General features: G+C 39.8%; 1 protein-coding gene across 1 annotated transcript in view; it reads right to left on the bottom strand.

The window, feature by feature from the left end:
- Window positions 1–20220, bottom strand: part of ulk2 (unc-51 like autophagy activating kinase 2) — a 43891-nt gene extending 23671 nt beyond the window's left edge. The window contains exons 1-4 of the mRNA XM_022201030.2: window positions 19056–20220; window positions 14203–14295; window positions 13965–14006; window positions 911–943 (exon numbers count right to left, since the gene is read on the bottom strand). Coding sequence (XP_022056722.1) covers window positions 911–943; window positions 13965–14006; window positions 14203–14295; window positions 19056–19145 — 258 coding nt within the window. The 5' untranslated portion in view covers window positions 19146–20220. The remainder of the gene's footprint in view (window positions 1–910; window positions 944–13964; window positions 14007–14202; window positions 14296–19055) is intronic.
- Window positions 20221–21219: the final 999 nt, after the last annotated feature.

The following is a 21219-nucleotide window of genomic DNA, read 5'->3' as shown; positions in this document are numbered from 1 at the left end:
ATTTTCCTCTATTTCAAACAATCGCCATTCCAACATATTGTGTTTTTCTTTTTCCTTGCAGATGGACAGAATGCGAAAGGGCACAGGATTCTTTTCATACACCTAGCTCAGAGCACTCATCTTTTCATCGCACTTTCATTTGATACTTAAGCCAGTGTTTGAGTAAGACAAGCTTTGTCCATCTAAGCAAAACATGAGGCATCAGTTCTGATTCAGCCAGTGTGACGTTTATGCTTCAAACCGCTGCAAGGGCACGGGCCTTGTAACATTCCTTATGTCATCTGATAGCTGAAAGCTGGAAATATGCTCATGAACAGCAATTTACCGAAACAACAAATAGTCTGTCTTGTATTTTAACTGTGTTGGCAGTGAAAACACTATAATGAAAGAACTGTGCGTCACTGCCCTCATATTAATGCAGCACTAGCCACATCAGATTTTAAAAACTATTAATGGAGTATACTGCAGACCTCTCCAAGTTTTGATCAAAACAACATCTTAAGCAATGACTTTTGAGGAACACGATTCCTAGAAAGCAGAGGGGTGTATTTTAGTAAGTAACCTCAGTTGCAGTCATGATTTGTTTTCTATCCTGCATGCAGCTTACAGCGTTGCAAAACAAGTGTAGAAAGTCAGGGACGATGCCAAGAGAGAGGTTGTTAACAGGTTAAAAGAGGAAATTTGGACACAATGTGAAAGAAAATGAGAGGAAAAAACAAGACAAAGGAATGACGGCAGGACAGCAGTGAAGCCTACACCAGTCCAACAGGGGTAAAACATTACTGTGATGAAGCACAGAGTACTGCTACGATGGTAAACAAAACTCTCCCCAACACGAGTGACAACACATGAGAAGAGGATAGGACTTCTCACTCATGAAATATCAGACAGTAAATGTTTCTATACTTACCTCCATGACTAGGAAAACAAAGTTAGGTGTTTCCTGGAAGAGAGGAGACACGGAATCAGTTACAGAAGCCATTTATCCTGAGGCAGCTGTCAGCTCCACCACACAGCTAGAAGAAAACAGCCACTGGATAAAATCCAAAGTACATAATACCAGTACGAGCTATTTATGACTTCCCTGGCCTTTTCTCAGCGTGCATTTTTATTACTTGCTTCTTAGTTGCAGTAAGGATAGTATGCTGTACAACCCCAAAAATATCACTGTGGAAATACATAACACAGAAAAGATGTGGAAAACACCAGCAATAGAAGCATGTTGAGTGTTAACATTGAGCTGAACATCAGGTCTGAAATTAATCATGCTTGTAGCGTTTGGGGAAATATCCTTTGATTAAAACTGCATCTCTGTATCTAATTATATTTTCCATGACATAGCAGTGTCAGATCACACCATGAAGAGTGTGCCAAAAGGATTATTAAGTGGTTCATGCTGAAGGAATCATCATCCCAAAGAGGTTTACATCAGCGACTGTCACTAGCACCCTAGCTGTTGCTGATACTTTTTTTTAAAAAGGTATTTTGACTTAGCAGAAAACTGACAATTTAATGTGATTCAGTTCAGACATGAATACCAAATGGATTCAGCGTAATATACTTTATAAAATAAAAAAGACCTGCAGCTTATGTCTGGGAAGCAGCTGTGCAACGAGCAGCAAAATGGTCCTGTGAACAAACCATCACAACACTGTAGTGTCCAATATTTATGCATCAAAATAACAAAAGAATTGATATTTATTTAGAAACAAAGGCACTGTAGTTTTCTCTAACATACACTGGTAAAATACTGCATCAAAATCTAAATTCTAGCAAAAATAAAAGCACTGCTTGGGAACAACACACCTACAGAATCCTGTCTAGTAATCTGCATGCACAACAAATCTCTGCCAAAAGAGCTTTACTTAACATTTCCAGCTGGCAGAACATGATAGCTAAAAGTAATCCAGTATTTCTCACAGCCTCCAAACTATTCCATATACAAATCAGGTGATCATGCTCTGGTAACTAACCACTGCACCGTGACACCCATGCAAATCAAACGACATGTGACTCTGGCATATCAGCTCCATAACATTATTTAACTGCTCCATAGACACACTGCAGGTTTCTCCTAAATGATAGGCAGCACTACTTAGAAAAATATGCAATCTGCACTGCTGAAATAATATTTTCTCCAAGCAGTGTAGACTGCATTTTTTCTAAGCAGTACCACCAAACATTCAGGAGAAAACTGCTTAGAAAAAATGTGATCTACACTGCCTTTTTAAACTATATTTTTTATTATTTTAGACAGAAAAAAACTGATAAATAAAAATGGGCATTCACAATGTGAAAGAAACATAAATAAAACAGTTCACAGGTACAAATTCACATCTTGTCAATGTCTTTATCAAAAGATTGTATATGACTGTCCCATTTTTCCCAATATTTTCCCCCCTTGTGTTGTTGTAGGCGGAGGCTGAAGATCATGAGCTCCACTGTTCTTATGTCTTTCACAATTTGAAGCAGAAGGGCCATTAAGGGAATGTCTCTTTTGAGCCAACATTTGTGATTGCTTTTTTTGCAGCAATAAGATTTATCCTGAATAAGTATGCAACCCTTTCATTTCCTCTGGGGGTATACAAAGAAACAACACGGAAAAAGAAATTTCACATCAAATACCAATCACAGAACACATTAGATTTATCACCTTCTTCCAAAAGTCAATTATACCTGGGCATGACCAAAATATATGGACCTGATCTGCCTGGACAGATCCACACTCTCTCCAGCAGGAAAACTGGATGGCCAGAAATTTAGATTTTCGTACAGGCGTGATGAAAAACAGTAACAGATAATGTAGTGTACAGGTTGTAAACGTCATTCAAACAGAAATACAATCGAGGTTTTGCCACGTTTTTCGGTAAAACTTCTCATTTGTTCACATGTGCTGGCCATGCCACGCATGCTAGGTTGCTAAATTTTGAGATTCACGACCAGCTGAAACAACACTGAAGCACACCTGACAACAGCAGCAAGGATGCTACCTTTAGCACAACCATAAACTCAGCTTAAGCAGCTCAGTCTTTTTCAGTCCCATAGAGCAATTTCTCCCATCTGGGGCAGGTGGCCGTGGTGGTGGGGGATGGGACACCAGTTTCTGACTGTATGTGTGTGAGAATATGTGAGTGTGTTGAGGGGGGTTAGGAGGGGATTACATAATGAGGTGGTATTCTGGAGAAGAAGGGAGATGGGACCAGTGCCAGGGCTGGCAGAGGACAGGAAAACCAGGGAACTGACACGTCATTGTCCCACCAGAAAACACACAGATACAGACGCTCATGATGACGGTCCATCACTGCTCAAAGAACACTCTTACACAACCAGAACGTGAATGTCCGAAAACAACCGTCAGAGAGAACTAAGGTCAACTAATAGCAGGGAGTGAGGTTACTTCTGAGAAAGGCTGCTGCCTGGAGAAACATCTATTTTATTCAGAATGTATTTTGGCTCCTTCGCATGTTGCCATCTCTTGCTGCTGCTGCAGTTGCCTCGATTTGGTGCGTTGCCTAATTGCTAAGAAGCAAGATGAATTTCAAGAGGCAGGTGGTGACAGCTGCACATAGGCCAGCCTTTGTTTGTGAGGGCTTAGTGGAAGCAGCGGCTCACAGTTATGAAAGTGCCAACCGCTCACACTGTTTACATGAACGCATGTTTTCTAGAAGATACTGTTCGCACATTGACCACATCTGACATAAAAAAACTGGTGCACTTTGTACATTGATTGTTCATTGCCAAATGAAAACATTCCCTTCTAGCACAAAGTATTCCAAAACAACCTTGATAAAAATAGCTCCTCTGTCATCATCATGACCTTGTAACGTTCAGTAACAGTTTCACAACCAACCAAACCTGCAGGCTGGCTGCACCTCAGGATGAAAGGATTTTATCATCCTGGGATATGAAAACTGACCACACAGTACAAAGGCACTGAAAAATTCTCTGGACTGCAAAGTGTCAATGTGAGCCAAAACAGCACTGTGTCTGGTGAGCTGTTTGGTTATTGCGTCACAGCAACTCCAGGAGTGCAGTTATGTAACAATATGGGGGATGGGGAATGGCAAAACTGAAGAGGGTGGAGGTCCAGTGTGTGTGTGTGTGTGTGTGTGTGTGTGTGTGTGTGTGTGTGTGTGTGTGTGTGTGTGTGTGTGTGTGTGTGTGTACTGAGGAGGGGGGTGGGTGGGCATTTGTGGAGAGCTGGCGTGCTTTTGTCACGCAAGCGACCAGAGTAATCCGGGGTAATCGGAGTAAACTAGTGTCAGCTGGGAGTAAAGTCTCTGCTTTGACATAACAGCAGCACATAATGACAGATGACTGTGTCACTGACAGCAGCAAGAAAAAGCACTAATTATGTGGTGAGGACAAAAGGTCAGGACTGCTTGTTGACTGTTATTGTGGCTGGTGCATGGATAAAGAGGAGAGGATGTTTATTGTTTTGCAGGCAGGGCCTCTGTACAGTTTGTTATTACACAGAAGTCCTGATATGGCCACATTCATCACACCGCACTGATAAAGTTGTACAGGGAAGTGCCTGTAATGACACACAACAACAATATACTTCCATGTGAGGACAGTGAAATACAGTAAGAATTCAATGTTCAGGCCCGGAGTTGAACTAATGTCCTCCTGACACCAGTTGTTATGTAACAGGCTCATGTGTGCTGAAGATCATGTGTGTGTTCATGCTGATGTGATGATCAGACATGCTACAGACTAAGTATACGTTCCCTGCAGCTGACTGGCTGTGTGTTCATGTGCCTCAGTGAGCAGTAACAGCAAGCTTCTGTTCCACACAGCTACATTTCTAGAAAGCAAAGTTCATACAGGAATGTAGACGGGGCAGGTTTAGGAGGAAAGCTCCCAAAGTTCCAAGAATCCCCGCTGAACATATCCAAGAACATGTGCAGTCACTGTCTTTTCAGCACGCTTCATGTCAGTCCTACCTCAAAACGTTGCGTAATTAAGGGACAACACACACACACACACACACACACACACACACACACACACACACACACACACACACACACACACACACACACACACACACACACACACACACACACACACACACACACACACACACACACACACAAGTCTGGTGACCCTCTACAGGCTAGAGCACAATGTTCCTTTGGAACAACTTCAGCTTCTGTGAAGATTGGCTCATGAACCAAAACACTTCATCAACAACTCTCTATGCTCCACCTTCCTTGCTCTGTTTACCTTTACTCTTTATGTGTCTGTTGAGTTTATAACAGAGCACTTAAACACAGTTTCACTGATATTACATCACCTACAAAGCACTATTTATTGTAAACATACAATTAAGGGTTTATATATAAGTTTGGCACTCCATAAAAACGTTGTTCTACAATCATGTTCACCCTTGACCTTGAACAGTGGTTCAATGGAATAATCTAATCTACTAAGGTCCAATTACAAAACTTTTCCAGGAAATTTCAATTTAACCACCACCAACAGCTTCTGTGGGCAAATATTGCTCAGCTGAACTTTAGACTAAGCTACTGATTGTGGCCTAAATATCATGCCATATTTCCAACGTAAAAGAAACAAGAAAAGCTGTTGTATGTTTTCTGACAGATAAGTCGCTATAAGTCTTCAGCGGTGGATTTGTAGTAGGATCACAATCATGTGATCAGCAGCCAGTTGATGCAGCGTTCACTTGTTGTCATGGTTACAGTGACGTCGTGTCGCTATCTCACAATGACACAGAAATCTTTAACAAATCCGTGGATCTAGACTATCAGCCACATCACTGACAAAATCTGATCACTTGGTCCTTGTGTCATTTCTGACCTTGCCCAAAAATTTCATCTAAATTCCATATAAATCTGTAATTACATTTTGAGTAATGCTGCCCACAGATAAACAGATAAACAGACAGGTGTATGCCAATCATCAGATAACTCCACCGCGTTCCCTGGTGGAGTAAAAATCCAAAAAGTTGAACATTCGCATAGTGGGACATCATACGACTGGTGGAGGTGTCTGAGTATTCGGATCTCAGAATTTATATTTGGATACCACCGTAACGATCGAAAATTCAGATATTTGGGTCCAGACCTAACAAACAAAAGGGCTTTACAAATTCAAACACAGTTTTGAAGGCTTAAATATTGATTTTACAGGCTGAAATATCTGAAAATCTCCACAACCATTGTTTTCGTACTTCAGTTTTCTTTCTTCATAATAAGCTGTGCAGCATTTTTTTTAAATAATCTTATTTTGGTAATCTGCAGTGTTGTCCTAGTGTGTTTTACTAGTGTTAGTGTTGTAGCAATGGTATAAAACAGACTGTCTATGAAAAAAAGCCAGGATCCCAGAGACAGGACTGATATAGGAGGGATTGATTGACAGGTGGGATTTCAAATAAAATCTGCAGTTGATAACCAGTCAACTCAGTTAATTAGTTCATCTTAACAAAAGTAACTTTAAATGCCACAGTCATGACTGGGAGAGAATAAAGGTGCTCATCATAAACAAACAGCATAACAAACCGACATACCAGAAGAACAGTGCCAAACCTTAAACTTTGAAAACGAGTGGAGAAGCAGTGTAGCTGTGAACAAGTAAAATTCCAATAAAAAACAATGCTTGTAGAGATTTGAAACATTTTTTTCAGCCCATCAAAACCCTACACCAGTGACTAAAACTTGGGTTTCAATGTCGCTTGATTTTTCCTTAGAGATTTCAAGTTTTTCAAATACAGAATTTGAACCATTCAAAGTTTTTTCAGTTTTGAAATTTGACATGATATTGAAATATGTCATGATGAAATGTAGTCAAAAGGTCTCAAAAAAGTCAATTAACTAGAGGAGGTGACAGAACAATTCAGCAAACTAGATACATCAGGGACTTCGACTTTAGATAGTTTCCCCCAAAAAATGATTTCAGTCAAAAATGAACCTTTATGTGGATTAAAATCAAATTACATTTTTTATTAGATTACCTACTTACTCTATGACAACTAGGCAAATGTATTCTCTTCACTAGGTTTTCCCTGAGCTTTCAACATCTCATCTCAGTGAATCTGCTTTGTAGCCACATAACTGCTGAGTAAACTCTATTTGAAAATGGCAGCCATGATGGAAGTCAAAAACTCCCAAAAAAAAAAAAAAAAAAAGCTTGGAAGCTTTTTGACCTTTACGTTATTTTTGTGCGTGTTTTTGTAGACACAGGTTTATGGATAAACTAAATAAAACTACTTATTCATAGTTCTGTTACTATTGGCAGCATGAGGTGGCCTGTAAAGACTTCGAGGTAGATTTTTGCAGCATTTGGGAGGAGGGAATTTTAACTTCTGGTCACCTCAGATGAGTGCTTAGCTTATTGTTTTCTTTTGATTAAACAAACATTTTCGGTTTGTTTGTTTTCAGTTCATAAGAATCCAAACAGCAAATATGTACTGTTCAGCATGAATACCAGTAAGGAGAGAGAGAGCACGACAAACCCTGACACAGGACACTTATAATTAGAGTCGTCTACCTCACACTGCTGCAGCTTGCTTAACGTTAACGGCACCATGGAGGACTGGGAGCCGCTCAGCTGTGCGCTTAAGGCTGTCATTAAAAGCAGCAAACGAGCAGGGCTCCAAAAGTACAGAGCTGGATAGAAGGACCTGCAATCTGTCATGGGTGCACATACTCCCACATCCAGTCCTGCAGTCTTTTGTCAACAGATATTCTGAGAGGTGCGCAGGCAGCTGGTGTGTCTTTGTGTGATTCACACACAAACAGCCTGATTGCTACTGCATTCACAAAAGCTCACTAGCATATAAGGCAACATGTTTTAAAGCAAATCAGTGTTCTATTCCACTTGTTATATGTTGTAATGAAACCATCCATCTGACTCCATCTGCACATAGATTAAAATACATCTTAAGTCTAGAACAACTAAATATTACAATTTTTTTTAAAACAAAGGAAGACTGTACTCGGGGTGCAACTAAGGGGTATTATAGAGAATTATTCCTAGCCAAGACTGGGGTGTGTTATCAGGGCCAAATGGTTGTCTTTCTGTAAATAAGATTACACAAAATCTATCAGACCAAATTAAATGAGACTTGGCGTAGAAGTGGAGCGTGGCCAGATGATTTTGGAGCTGATTCATATCACGTTCTTTAAAGTTTCAAGATAAGGCACTGACCATGGTAAAGGACTGTGCTCTCTTAATGCACTTGTAGTTATTTAAAAAAAATCAACAGCAAAACTGTACTTCACACTATGATGGTTAAACTTTCCAATGAATCTGTGGTTGCCATGTGTGGCACACTGTGGGTGGGGATCTGTGTGGATCAAACATGGTACATATACACCAGTAGATCGCACATAGACTGAAAATCTGCAGTGTAAGTCCTAAGAAAAGCGCGTGTTGTTTTCCTTTGTGCATTCATCAACTAACACAAGAAGTGCTGAGGTAGTACGATGGGGTGTTAATATAAGTCACCGTGTGGATGCTGTGCGAATGAACACCTCCATTGTGAACCCAATTTAAACATACAAAGGGACATAAGCAGTTGTACCCTGTGTTTATTCAGTGTTCAGACCAACACAATGGTCTAGTCTATATGGTACTGGTACAGATACAGAGCAGTGTGAACAGAAACATAGTCAGCTATAGGTTCAGTTGTAGCTGACATTATAAAAACAAGATGATAATTTAGGATTGTGTTTGAGGTTAAGAGTTGAAAACAGTGCAGCACAGTAAATGTAAGCTGAACAACTGGTGTATTACCACAGGATACTGCTGTTTAACCTCAAGACAGATCTTAACATTTCAATACTGAAAAACACTAAAGGGACTGTATGACTTAGATGTCAAATTACCAAAAGTGATTTGAGAATTTGTCAGTTTCATATCAACTGTTATTTTAATAATTGTACTGTGAAAATTCAGTGTTGTTTGGGTTGAACCTCTCCTCCTGCATTTTGCCATCTGTCAAATGTTTGCTGGCATCATGTTAGCCCATACTGATGACTGTGAGGCTGCTTTACCATGAACAGAATCTTAACTTAGCACAATAGCATGCTTAGAATGGCTGCTTAGCAATAAACACAGTCCTGTCTAGACTGATGGGAATGTCATTTGTTTTACAGGTGGCTAGTGGAAAGGCTAACTAAAATCAATGACAGGTCATGACATTTAGACCTGACTGTGGCACTGGATAAAGTCAGGAAATTAAGGTTACTACAGTTCATCTTGCAGAAACATGAATGAGAATGTCTCTAGGGGAGGTCATGACAGTCATCTTACAGTAAATGAGATTTGTGACCACACTACTAGTAAAGGTAAAATGTTCTTTATGTTTTAAATCTGTCTGGTCTGACAAAGACTCACCAGGCTCTGGCTGTGAGGCTACAGTGAGGGTTTTTCCAGATGCATGGTAGGTTAATTGGTGATTCTAAATATGTTCTGGGTGTGAGTTTGAGCATTTATGGTTGTCTCTTGTGTCAACCACGTGATGGACTGATCCATGGTGACCTGTCTCGCTCTGTATCACCAGTATAAAGTAGAGGATAAAGTGACTACAGCTAATGGATGGAATGATAAATCATCAAAGTGAAAAAGAGGAGAATTAGACTTGCGTTGTAGCATTTTTTACATGTAGAGATAAATCTAAGCTTGCTGCCTACAAAATGTTGAGCAATGTTTAAATCATATATGAACCACCATGAGCCGTGCTCCTCAAAAGGTCAAACTCTCACTGTCATCCCCTTTTATGAGGCTCCTATTGAGTCACTTTGCCAGTTTCAAGCAGTCAGCAGGTCAGTATCAGTGATATCAGTAACCTCCAACAGTATCTATAAGACACAGTCAGAAGGGCTTGGTTTGTAGGTCTCTATTATCAGGCTTAAATAAGTAACCCATTTCCAATTGGCAAAGACAAGAACACTAGATGACTTCTGAAAATGACACTAACAAGCATGTCCCATGTTTCTTATAATCAAAAAAAGGAGTCTAGGCATGACTTAGATGCACAAGGTTACATTTGTTTGGTGAGCCCATTTATGAAGCATGCGTTTGAAAAAACATCAGCTGATGAAGCTGAAGAAGCCAAGTGGAGTTACAAGAAGTGATGGCAAATAGGAAAACAAGGGAAAAAGATCTTAAATGTACATAGTAAGTAATGAGTAGAACATGTGAAACAAAGGAAAGAAAACTGAGTGCTTCTAGGCTTTCTGCTACCAAAGGGCTACAAGACACCAGACTCTATTGATAGTCACCAGCAGAGGAAATACACACCATTACACTGGCCACCAACAGATAGAGCAACACAACAGGGAAAGGGAAAAAAGCCAGCTGGTAAGAAGAGACAGGGAGACACTGTGCCTATGATAGACCAGCTCAGTGAATGCTACAGACAAAAGAGGCAGCGTTGATGGAAAGTGGGCAAACAAAATCAAGAAACAAGGACAGAGTGCATGAGGACCAAGTCAAACCACACAACTGATAAAGTGGGCTTGGGGGAGGGGGGGTGAAAATTTCAAAGCACAAACAGAGCGGTAATATCTTAGTGTCTGTCTGGCAGTGTTCTTTGGTGTAACGTTGGGTAACAGTCCAAATATAAAGTCCACTATTGATTTCTACATGGCTTTTCGCTTAAGTTGTCCCCTGATATAAAGCCCTTTGTTTTGCTGATATAAATATTGTAAATATTGTAATATTGTCTTCCTAAAACATTCAAAGTATAATGCCTGTAGCAAATATTCAACCTCTAATCTAATAAATACCATAAGAAACTAAACAGATTACAAATATTTCACCACCCTGATTATGACACTTCTATTTATACTGTATTTATATGCATCAAGATCCACATGTATTCCTTTTCTTCCAGGTAAGAAAATCAAAAACCCTTCTCATATCTCTCTTTTCAATGCAAAGATACTTCCAGCAGCCTTTTCACTTAGTGTAAGCCTGAAAACTTGGAAAGTCACTAGCCTGACTGTGTCCAAAATGTTACAATCAGGCTCATAGACCAGAACATATAGTGGAGAACGACACTAGAGTTTACAAAAATAAGGACTCCATTCCAAAAAAATATCTTGAGTTTAAAGTGCAAAATCATAAGCTGTCATGAGAGGATAGTGAACTCCCGCAGCAGAGAGTGGAAGAAAAAAGCAGATCTCCGTAGCATGCCTTTAATCCACGCTTCCTCAGGTGTGAAGCCCACACACCACTCTGCACTAAACTGCATACATTTTTAATAAGACCTGTACCATCTTTGTCATATGAGACATACAAAGTACATCTACTTTAGTCACAATCTTTCTTCTGACGTTAGTTAATTTGTGTGCTTGATCTAGAAAAGGGCATGTTCTGTAAAGGTTGTTTGTTCTCCCCACAACAATCTTCAAAGTAAACGAAAACACTTGATTTTCATAGAAAATGACAATCAAGAATTGGGTCCCAACAGAAGCCACCTGTGCTACTGTACTCCGACTGCTGAGATATGACTAGGCTCTATAGTGATTTGCTCCTGGAAGAGGTTATTACATGAGCAAGACTGATGGAGAGATGAAGACATGGGAGGAGGAGTGGAAGGGTTGATGGGCTGATCAGCAGGGTCCCAGCGGGAGGCCTACGCAAACACAGGAAGTACCACTGCTATGTGGGAAGTGCTTCATCATCACTTCAAATGTTTCTGCCTCCCTCCTACTCCTTTGTATGTACTTACTGGAAGTACACTAACGTGTAAGGGGTTGTTAGAGTCAATTCTGGAAATTTGAACCAACAGACTTTTTATTGCATTATGCTATGGATTTCTATAACAGAAGATGTAAACAGTAAATCAGTTTGAAGAAGGGAGATGTCAGGATTTTCAGAATTCTATCAACCTATACAGGTTGCATTTAAAACGACAAACACAAACATCTGATTAAGCTGTGTGAATGAAGGCTGGTGCATAAAGAAAACCAGAGCCTCTCACAATGCCCACCATCGGTCAGGGATGAGCAACCCACCTCTAAAACTAATAGCATCCTTAATGCACTGCAACAGCATAAACTCTAAAACCACTGAGAAATCCCAGAGATGGTAAGCTTTGAAAAGCACATAGTCTTATATTCTGCCTGTGGAGTGGAGTATGTGTAAGGAATATATGACTGCTAGATGCCAAACTCTCAGTCAGAGGACAAAGATGCTCATTTAGCATGTGACAGCAAGGCCTTTTATACTCTCAACAGACTTCATCATTTGGCCAAAAGCATTAAAAATGATCTGCTTGGGTGTTGGAATCTATTCTGAGAAATACATCAGATTCCAGTTTAACATCCAGCTCTTTCCAGTCTTGATGTGCAGGAAACCCACAGGAGGGTAGTTTGGAAAAGTCATGCCCAATTCTGACGGACAGACCGACTCAACTATAACTACACAATGCTGTGGGTCATCAGTCACATGAGTGCACGAGCAGCATGTTATGTACAGTATTATTAAAGCTTTTAAAGCCTCAGTACCATTTGTTTGAGTTAATGGCATAATGTATGCAGTATAATATGTTCGTCTAATTTATAGACTTTGGATTGAATGAATGCAGCTGTTGCATCAGTACCTGCCACTGAACACAAATAACAGAATATATATTATATTGATCATTATAAATTCTGGTCATACATGTTGTTCCTTGCCTTTTTTAGCTCTCCAGATCTTACACTTATAGATTTTATATATTAGCATTTCATGTCAGGAAAACTTTTTTTTTTTGCATTGTTTAATATAAAACATGTTATGTTTTATATGTTTCTCAACATAAAATGCTGGTAGCATTTCCATATGTCTGCAATGAAGACTTCTTCCAAAGACGAGTAATGGAATGTGGAGAGGGACTGCAGGTTGTAACTATGACTACAGTTGATGTAAATTACAGGATCTTTTTTATTCTCGTTGACCCGTCATCACACAGACAAGCAACCAGCGTTATTCAAAAGGTCAAGTTGTGTAGTTTAGCCTGATATGCGCTACACCTTGCTGCAATAAATAGCTCCAATTCAATCAAAGTTACTTTAATTAATTTGGTTTTATAAATTAACTTGTGGTAATAATAACAATATTCTGCTAAGTCACATCAATTAAACAAGTGAAGCAGAAGATATTAGATGTTATCTAAACTGATGTAAACATCTACCAGTGTCCTCTTTGCTGGGAGAACATTAGCATAGCTAATCTGAATTTAACAAACTGAGGTGACAAACTGCTGCTCAGACCTGAATGTCCAAAAACACTTAAGGTGCTGAGGTGATAATCTTCTAGCACTGGTCTGTCAGTATTCTATTAGCTACAAAACACCATGCTGGAAAACAGACAACTAACATTGATTGTTAACAGAGAGACTCAGACGATGTTTTTGTTAAAAGACTCAATCTTTCCTAACCTTTTAAATATTATAACTGTACTGAGTGGTCTTTCTCTGTGGAACATCTTATAAAATGTCTACATTCATTGGTTTTAATCCACATTTCACAGAAAAAAAGCCACAAGTTTCATTTTTGTGTTCTGTCCCACTCATAACATGAGCTAAAAAAATCATATAGAATCAAGAATGTGTTTGAACAGTGCTGACTCTGTCCATGAATCTATATTGTGTAACAGGGAATTTCATATTTTAAAGAGGTAAACTTTTGCTGTGGTGCAGTCTGTCAGGCTACACTCAGCACAACCTTGAATGAGCAATCTGAGTTTTTTTTTCCTCAGCATTAAATTAAAGGACTAGCAAAGAGCGACACTGATCCTCTTGGCACAGATAAGAGATTTGTGGATGGAGGTTAATTTGAGGTTTTCTTACTCAGACTGATACTAGAACAGACAAGGTCATTCTGTCTACCACTACAAGAATCAGAGTATGAACAATAGTTAAAAAAGACACATTAAAATCCTACTGCATACTAAAAGCAAACATTAGTTTGTATTTCTCATTAGTGTAGTAAAGACTTGAAACTTACCTGGACATCGTAAAGTGCCACAATATTTTCATGCTGCAGCTCCTGAGTAAAAGCAGCAGAAAAACAAGATGCATTAGTATTGACATTAACAGCCAATGGGATCACTTTCATTGATATTTCTATCAGGGATGTCAAGGCCCTTTCCTGTTAACAGTGCAGAGCCACACAAGGCCAATGTCAGATAACGCTTTAAGTAACTTGAAGAGATAAATGGGAGGCCATTCAGTGTCATGCTCACCTTCAGTATTTTGATTTCCTTGCCAAGAAGGATCTGGGACTTGGACAGGTTCTTCTTATTAATGCTCTTAATGGCCACCTCCCAATCTGTCTTCTGCACAAGACAGAAAGAAGGACAGACAAGAAAACGGATTACCTGACAGCTTAATCAAGATGTTCTTGTAAAACCTTTCAGGTTTAGTCTTTGGTACAGTCACCGATCTATTTCTTCTTAAGGTTCTGATTTCCTTCATTTTCCAACAGCCCCTGGAGGAACTGTTGCTATTAGTAAAATAAGAATATACAGGTTTGCACACAGGCTTATACAGATAGGTCATGCTTTCTTTCAGAAAATACTTGACATGGTAAGTTTTCTTCCCAGACCCTGTTCATCTGAGCTTGTGATCAATAAAAGGAGGCTAAATAGACACATTCATAAACACGCAAATATAAAACAGCACCTCTGCTCTTTTATTCTTGGTGTCAGGGTTCATCATGCAAGGCTCATACTATAGGAGCTGAAAACACAGAATATTTGTCATTTTTCCATATTCACAAGATCAGAGTATTGGATTGTATCCATAATGTCTGGTCTTACTACAGTGTACTACAGTTACTATACTTTATTTCTTTAAATATTTACAGTATGTAGACCAAGCACAGTATGTGTGAATGAAAAAAGCCAGGGCCTTTGACCTACCCTGCATTCTTGGCATCACTGTGTAAGAGCTGGCTCAAAGGACAAAGGAAATTTTAGCCGATGCAATAACACCAGGTCACTTGGTTTTCTGACGGCTCCTCCAGCCTTCAGCACTGAATGACACGCTGAATGACGAGGCACTCAGATGACAGCTAGAATGCCAGCCTACTTACACTAAAAGCCAAGCATGAGGAGGTGGACCTATTTTTTTGCTCTGGCCTGAGATAATGTTTCCAGATGAGCTCCAGTAGTGGGTATACAAAGACTTCTGGAGCTCACGTGAACACAAAGGCGATCAGGGCATGTGCTTTACATGCAAGCACCCAAGTAAGCATGCAGAAATAACCCGGGAGCATGCTAGACTGTCTCTATGCCCTTGAGAGACAAACACAGACTGAATAGACAAATGAAATGTGCATGGCCAGTTACACAAGAGGCTAACTAAAGGACCTATGAATAAAAAACATGCTTTCCAGATGAATCTAGGTTAATAGGAGATGTTCGTATTCTGCGGGTGCAGTCCGCCTAGAGCCTGGCATAGAATCCAGCACACGAGTGAGGCTGCATGTGAGTGACATGAGTCCGTGTGTGTGTGTGTGTGTGTGTGTGTGTGTGTGTGTGTGTGTGTGTGTGTGTGTGTGTGTGTGTGTGTATAATACACAGTAATACACTGTCAATTGAGCTGCATCTATCTCCAGCTCACTGACATCCTACCCAACCAACGGTGACTGAGCTGCTGACACTACACCCATAGAAAAAAGTGACCCTGCTGGCCCATCGTGTAATGCTGGAGAGTGAGACGGGGGGGAGCAGGATGACTTTCCTTCAAACCTAACTAATGGCTTGCCACATAATAGAGAGATAAGCAGTGTGGAGTAAGCAGTTATGCCGTGATCAGAGTCATGCTGCAAAGACAGAAGCACGCTTTCATTTTCCAGAATAATGCATGATCTCATTTATGAATCACAGCTAATTATAGAGGAGTGAGCAACAAAGAGATTAGCGTCACCAGACATGGCTGAAGGTGATGGTGCAAGACTGCGATGGAGAGCACAAGACTACGACCAAAGCCGGTTCAACATACTTGAGCAACTTAAAACTGTGCTTCACGAGGAGTAATCGTGGCTTTGTACCGAGTGACTACCCAGTATTAACACATTTAATTCAAAAGGTATGACTGACTACCAAGCTATTTTCCCAGGTCATATTTTTACATCTGATTTCTCTTCCCACATTTCATTTTGAGAATTTAAATTGGTAATATGAGATCTGACCTCAAACAACAGTCAAGTTTATCTAAATATTTCACATGATTCTTAACCTGTACAAACATTTTTTCTTAAATCTGTTTCTGGAATCAAATGCACTTTCAGCTTTTGAGACTACAACACATATTAACGTACTTCATCAAAAATCCACCTTTCTAAGGTGACTTCAGCGATATTACAAACGTCCTGTAAAGTTTGAAAGTGAGCAGAAGCTTCTGGAAGGAAACCACTTAGTCTTAACAACCTCATTCATGCTGATATATTCACTGAGTGCTCCATCTTCAGAGGTTAGCTCTCAGTGTGGTGAAGAGTTCCAATGACTATGCCAACAATCATTACCAAACTTCTATGTGTTTAACATGGCTATATCAACATATTTTTACTGTTGTTTATCTCAATAATGTACAGACTGACAACAAGTTAAAGGCAGAAACATCATAAAGTGTCTTAGTGCATTGTTCAGTGTATCTTGGCATCGACTCTCCAAGTCTCTGAACTCTACTATGGGGATGAACACCATTCTTTCAAAGATATTTCCTCATTTGGTGTTTAGATGAAGGTGTTAGTGCTGCAAAATCTCCCAGAGGTGTTCAGCTGAGTTGAGATCTGGTGACTTTGAAGGTCAAAGCATATAAATCACATCATTCTTTTCATACCATTTAGTGTGCTATGGATGGGGGCTTCGTTAACCTTGAAGAAACCACTCCCATCAGGACTGAAGTATTCCATCATAGACCAAAGGTGATCTCTCAGAACAGCTCTGCATTGATTTAAAATGACCATGTTGTCTCAGCGTACAAGTGAATCCAAACCAGTCCAGGAAAAAGCTCCCAGAGTGTAACAGAACCACCGGACCTCCTCACTGAAGGGATCAAAGGGTTTTCCTTTAACTTGTCACCTGTCCGTCTTTAAACAAGATTGTCTAGAATATATTTCATTAGTGTTAAAAAAAATATCCTTCCATGTCATTGGGCCATTCTGATGCTCTGCATTAGTAAACTCCTTGTAAAGTATTTTGATAGCGTCTTACTACAATTTGATGTTCATACCGGAAGTCAAGGCTCAAAGCTTTCCAAACTTCTAAGATGGACAGTATGGCTAAACAAACAATTGATTTAGCAATCAGCAAACAAGGGCAGCAATTTAGGATATACTCAGTGTGGCTATGAAACTAATGCTGTAATTCAATTATATTTAATTTAAGCAAATTAAATTTTCAGTGGTTGTTTATGCTGCCTATTGATGAATGTATGCTACATAATTCATATTACACTCTGTGGTTCAGCTGATGTAAACTCAGTCTTATTATTTAGGAGCCACACCATGTCAGTTTTGCAGCACTGTTTAAAGTGTTACGCCAATGGTTCTACAACTTCACACCATCTTCATTGTGCGACAGTCACACTTTTGATGGTATTTTACGTGGTAATGCTCCATCACGTTTCAAATGTGTGAATATTAAACTGAGACATGACTTTAAAAGATTACATCACAAATCAAATTGCAATATAGGTCAGAAAAATGTTAATTACATGTTCTCCCAGAATCGTTCGGTCGTAATGGACAGAAGATCTTATTTTTATTTATTTGTTATTCACAAAGATTACATTTCAGCCACAGGAAAATAAGACGGAGCAGGCCGTCATAGCTGAGCCTTGCTACAACATGCCTTTCTGAAATGTGTAAAATTTTATAAGTTTGTTCAGAGCTGCAGAGCGTCACATTTTTTGGGATAAGTAGAAGTAATTGAACATGATTTGACATAAAATTATATCAAAAGAGTTGTGTTTCTTTTTGACAATTGTCGGTACAAAGCTGTAAAGGCTATAAAGTACAAAATAAAACTGTTAATCTTGAAGGAAGCTTTGCCTAATAACTTGATATTACAGTGCAACACGAGCCCACATGTGACATCCACCACTGCCTCAGCAATGAAGCAATCCATCAGGTCTGCTGCATGCAGGTGGCTCTAACCTTCCTGCTCCTCTAAGGTGGAAACAATCCTATAAATAGGTTAAATGGGACGCAAATGATAGGACTTACACAGTAAATACACGGCTCACATGCCAGCTCTGTCTTAACATGATAGCTAAGCATGTGAGCAGCGGTAGATTCGTGTACAGATTACAATGATGAGCAGGTGATTGGTTGCAAGCCTACGTTCAGTTCAGTCTCTGAGCTTATTATTGATTCTTCTAACAAGATAGAAGCTGCTCCGTTTGGGCTCGAGGAGGGAGCGTGGTGATGCTCTAATGCGGCTTCATTGAGGAATTCAGGACCATCTGTTTCACACCAGTAGCAATGGGGGCAATATGATGTCATCTCCTGCATCTCAGTCACAGATACACAAACAAACCTACCATCCTAGTGTCCTTCTGTGCAAATAAAATCACAGCCTGGTCAAATGTAAGGATTTCATTTTTGAGCGTTAAATCAAATAGGTTTGAGTGCATCAATGTGAATGAACCTTGTGCAGCTCTTACATAAGGAGGGCTTGTATCCTTAAAAAGGCAAAAGGAAAAACACTGCACCCCATCCTCCCTCCTGCTTCAGTACGTCAGCAAGTCATTGACTGCTGCCTGACTCATCCGTTTCATGAATGAACGAAACGACATAAATACACTTATACAACTAATATCAGGCTGATGAAATGGCACAAAACAATGACCTGCTACAGCCTGCCCGTACATTACACCAGTCTGGATATAGATGTATAGTCATAAAATTGCCAGTAAATATTGCCACCCCCCTCCAAAAAAAGGTGATGGTCTACATATGCTTGCTGCAGAACTCCACTGGCACTGACTGACCCAGATTTTAAATGAAGCTGTCTGCTTGCCCTCTTTTTTCCTGCAAGAGAAGAGAGAGATGAGGGCACACAGCATTGCAGGCAAGCCGTTTATTTACCTTCCTGTGTCTTCCTTTGAACACCACAGCAAAGGCTCCATGTCCAACCAGGTCTTTTCTGCTGTACTCAAAATCTCCCACAGTTTCCATTGTGATGGGCAGGTGCTGGACACTTAGATAGCCTTGAATGTTGCTGTCCTCTTCAGGGAATAAAAGGAGCAAAATATCCACTCAGTCCTGATGATGCTGCCTCTCTCACTGCGGGATTATTTCATTACAGGCTGCTCTGGTGCCTTATTGCATAAATAAGAGATGCAGGCAGGACATGATGCATTCACATGTCCTCCAAGTGGGTCGGGATGTTTGTAATATCACAGAGCGGACGGCTTTGAGAATGGCGAGCAACAATCCTGAGCTAAACTGTATCAGTGCCAGCTGTCAGTCTTTGACCCAGTTGGATAGCTGCAATCCAGCTTTGCATTACGCTCCAAGGAGGCTCACTAACATACTGTTTCCCCGCTCACCTAGCCTGGACAGAGGGACGGTCTACATGATGCCAAGCCTGCTGGACATGACCATGCAAAGATTGAGGCAGCTGCAGACGGAAAGCTATCTGTTAGCCTGACAGTGACATAACCCTGTGGCTACACCTAGCGTCATAGCGGCAGCCCATAGCAGCTCTCTGCAGACATGCTAACGAAAATGTGTAAATAAGATGATCTCTTTCGATAGTGAATACTTCAACCTGCTTCTATCTGTAATATACAAGTGGTCGACACCTATGACGCTAGCCAACATCAGCGAGCTAGTCCTGTCAATGTTAGCTTAAAACATCTTAAGGATGCAACGCAAATGTCAACACAGAACTGATGTGCATCCGAAAACGTTAGTCCTTGTTCTCGGTTTTCTTCGACAAGACGGCCCAGTCCACAAGACAAATGTGTATCTTCTTGACAAACGCAGACGTTTCCTCAGTGAGCAGTAATTTCATCCGTGCCACATAAAAGAACACTTCGTTGTTTCCTTCGTCGACAAGTCTGACAGGACAGCTAACGTTAGCGCTGGGAGGAAGTGTCGTCTTTAATTACATCTGCTTCCAAGTTCGGCGACTGTACGTGAAGCTGCAAAAATAAAACGAGCAGTTTTTTAATGTGTACAGCGCTGTGACATCACAGCATACTGACTGCCCTTCCTCTGCACCGTCACTTGAACAATACTGACAGCCAGAGCCATGGTCTGCTTTTATAGCATATCCTTCCGCGGAGGCCGGCGAAGACATGTCCCTCCGCTGCAAGGGTTAGTCCGTCTGCTGAAGCGTTGACAGTTGATACAAAAATGGTTTTGTATTTAAACATAAAAAAAATGATACAAATTTTTGTGAATGTCAAGTGCATTTGAAGAATTTGGACAAAGCAAATGTTTAAAATTCACAGCCTCCCAAAACTGTTTTTATTTTGACTGTGTCCATCACAAAATACTGTCCAATGACGAAATAATAATAATAATAACAACAACAACAACGACAACAACAACAACAACAACAATAATAATGATAATAATTTATCAGCATGGCACAGCAAATGGAATTCATTGTGCTTTACATTAAAAAAGGACTAAAATGAAATTAATATAAACAATTGAGATTTAACATCGGACATTACAATAATAGAGTCCATAGAATGTAGCATCCCGTAACGTCTCTTTGTGTGGAACATTTGACAGAATTAGAAGATCTTAAGGATCCAGAAGAGGCATAATAAGTCAACATGTCAGATAAACAGTCAGTACCTAGTTTATATTTAATTTAAGAACAAAAAGCAAAAATCTGAAAATCAATTCTTAAAAGAAGAGACAGCCTACATATTTATGTAACATGCAGTCACCTTGGCTACATATTACATAAAATTAACATCTAAGTTGAATAAAGTATATTATAGATATTTACTACTATATTGTATGTTCTAAATAAGCTGGAATAAAAGCGAAGGATAGTACCATCAGCATGTCAAGATCACAGATTTTAGTAATATTTAAATATTTTTTTAATATTTAACATGATTAGGTATTACATATGAAACAAGCAATTTCACAAAAATGTGAACAGCTGAAGAACACGCAGAATGTGTCTGTATTATGACACCATACCCTAGACTGAAAATCTCTTTTCTTAAAGATACGCAATACAGTTTACAGCATGTAAAAATCTCTTGAATGGCAGCTGCTG

This window comes from Acanthochromis polyacanthus, chromosome 13 (assembly GCF_021347895.1).
Source record: "Acanthochromis polyacanthus isolate Apoly-LR-REF ecotype Palm Island chromosome 13, KAUST_Apoly_ChrSc, whole genome shotgun sequence".
Lineage (NCBI taxonomy): Eukaryota > Metazoa > Chordata > Actinopteri > Pomacentridae > Acanthochromis > Acanthochromis polyacanthus.
This window is presented reverse-complemented; position numbering and strand designations above follow the sequence as displayed.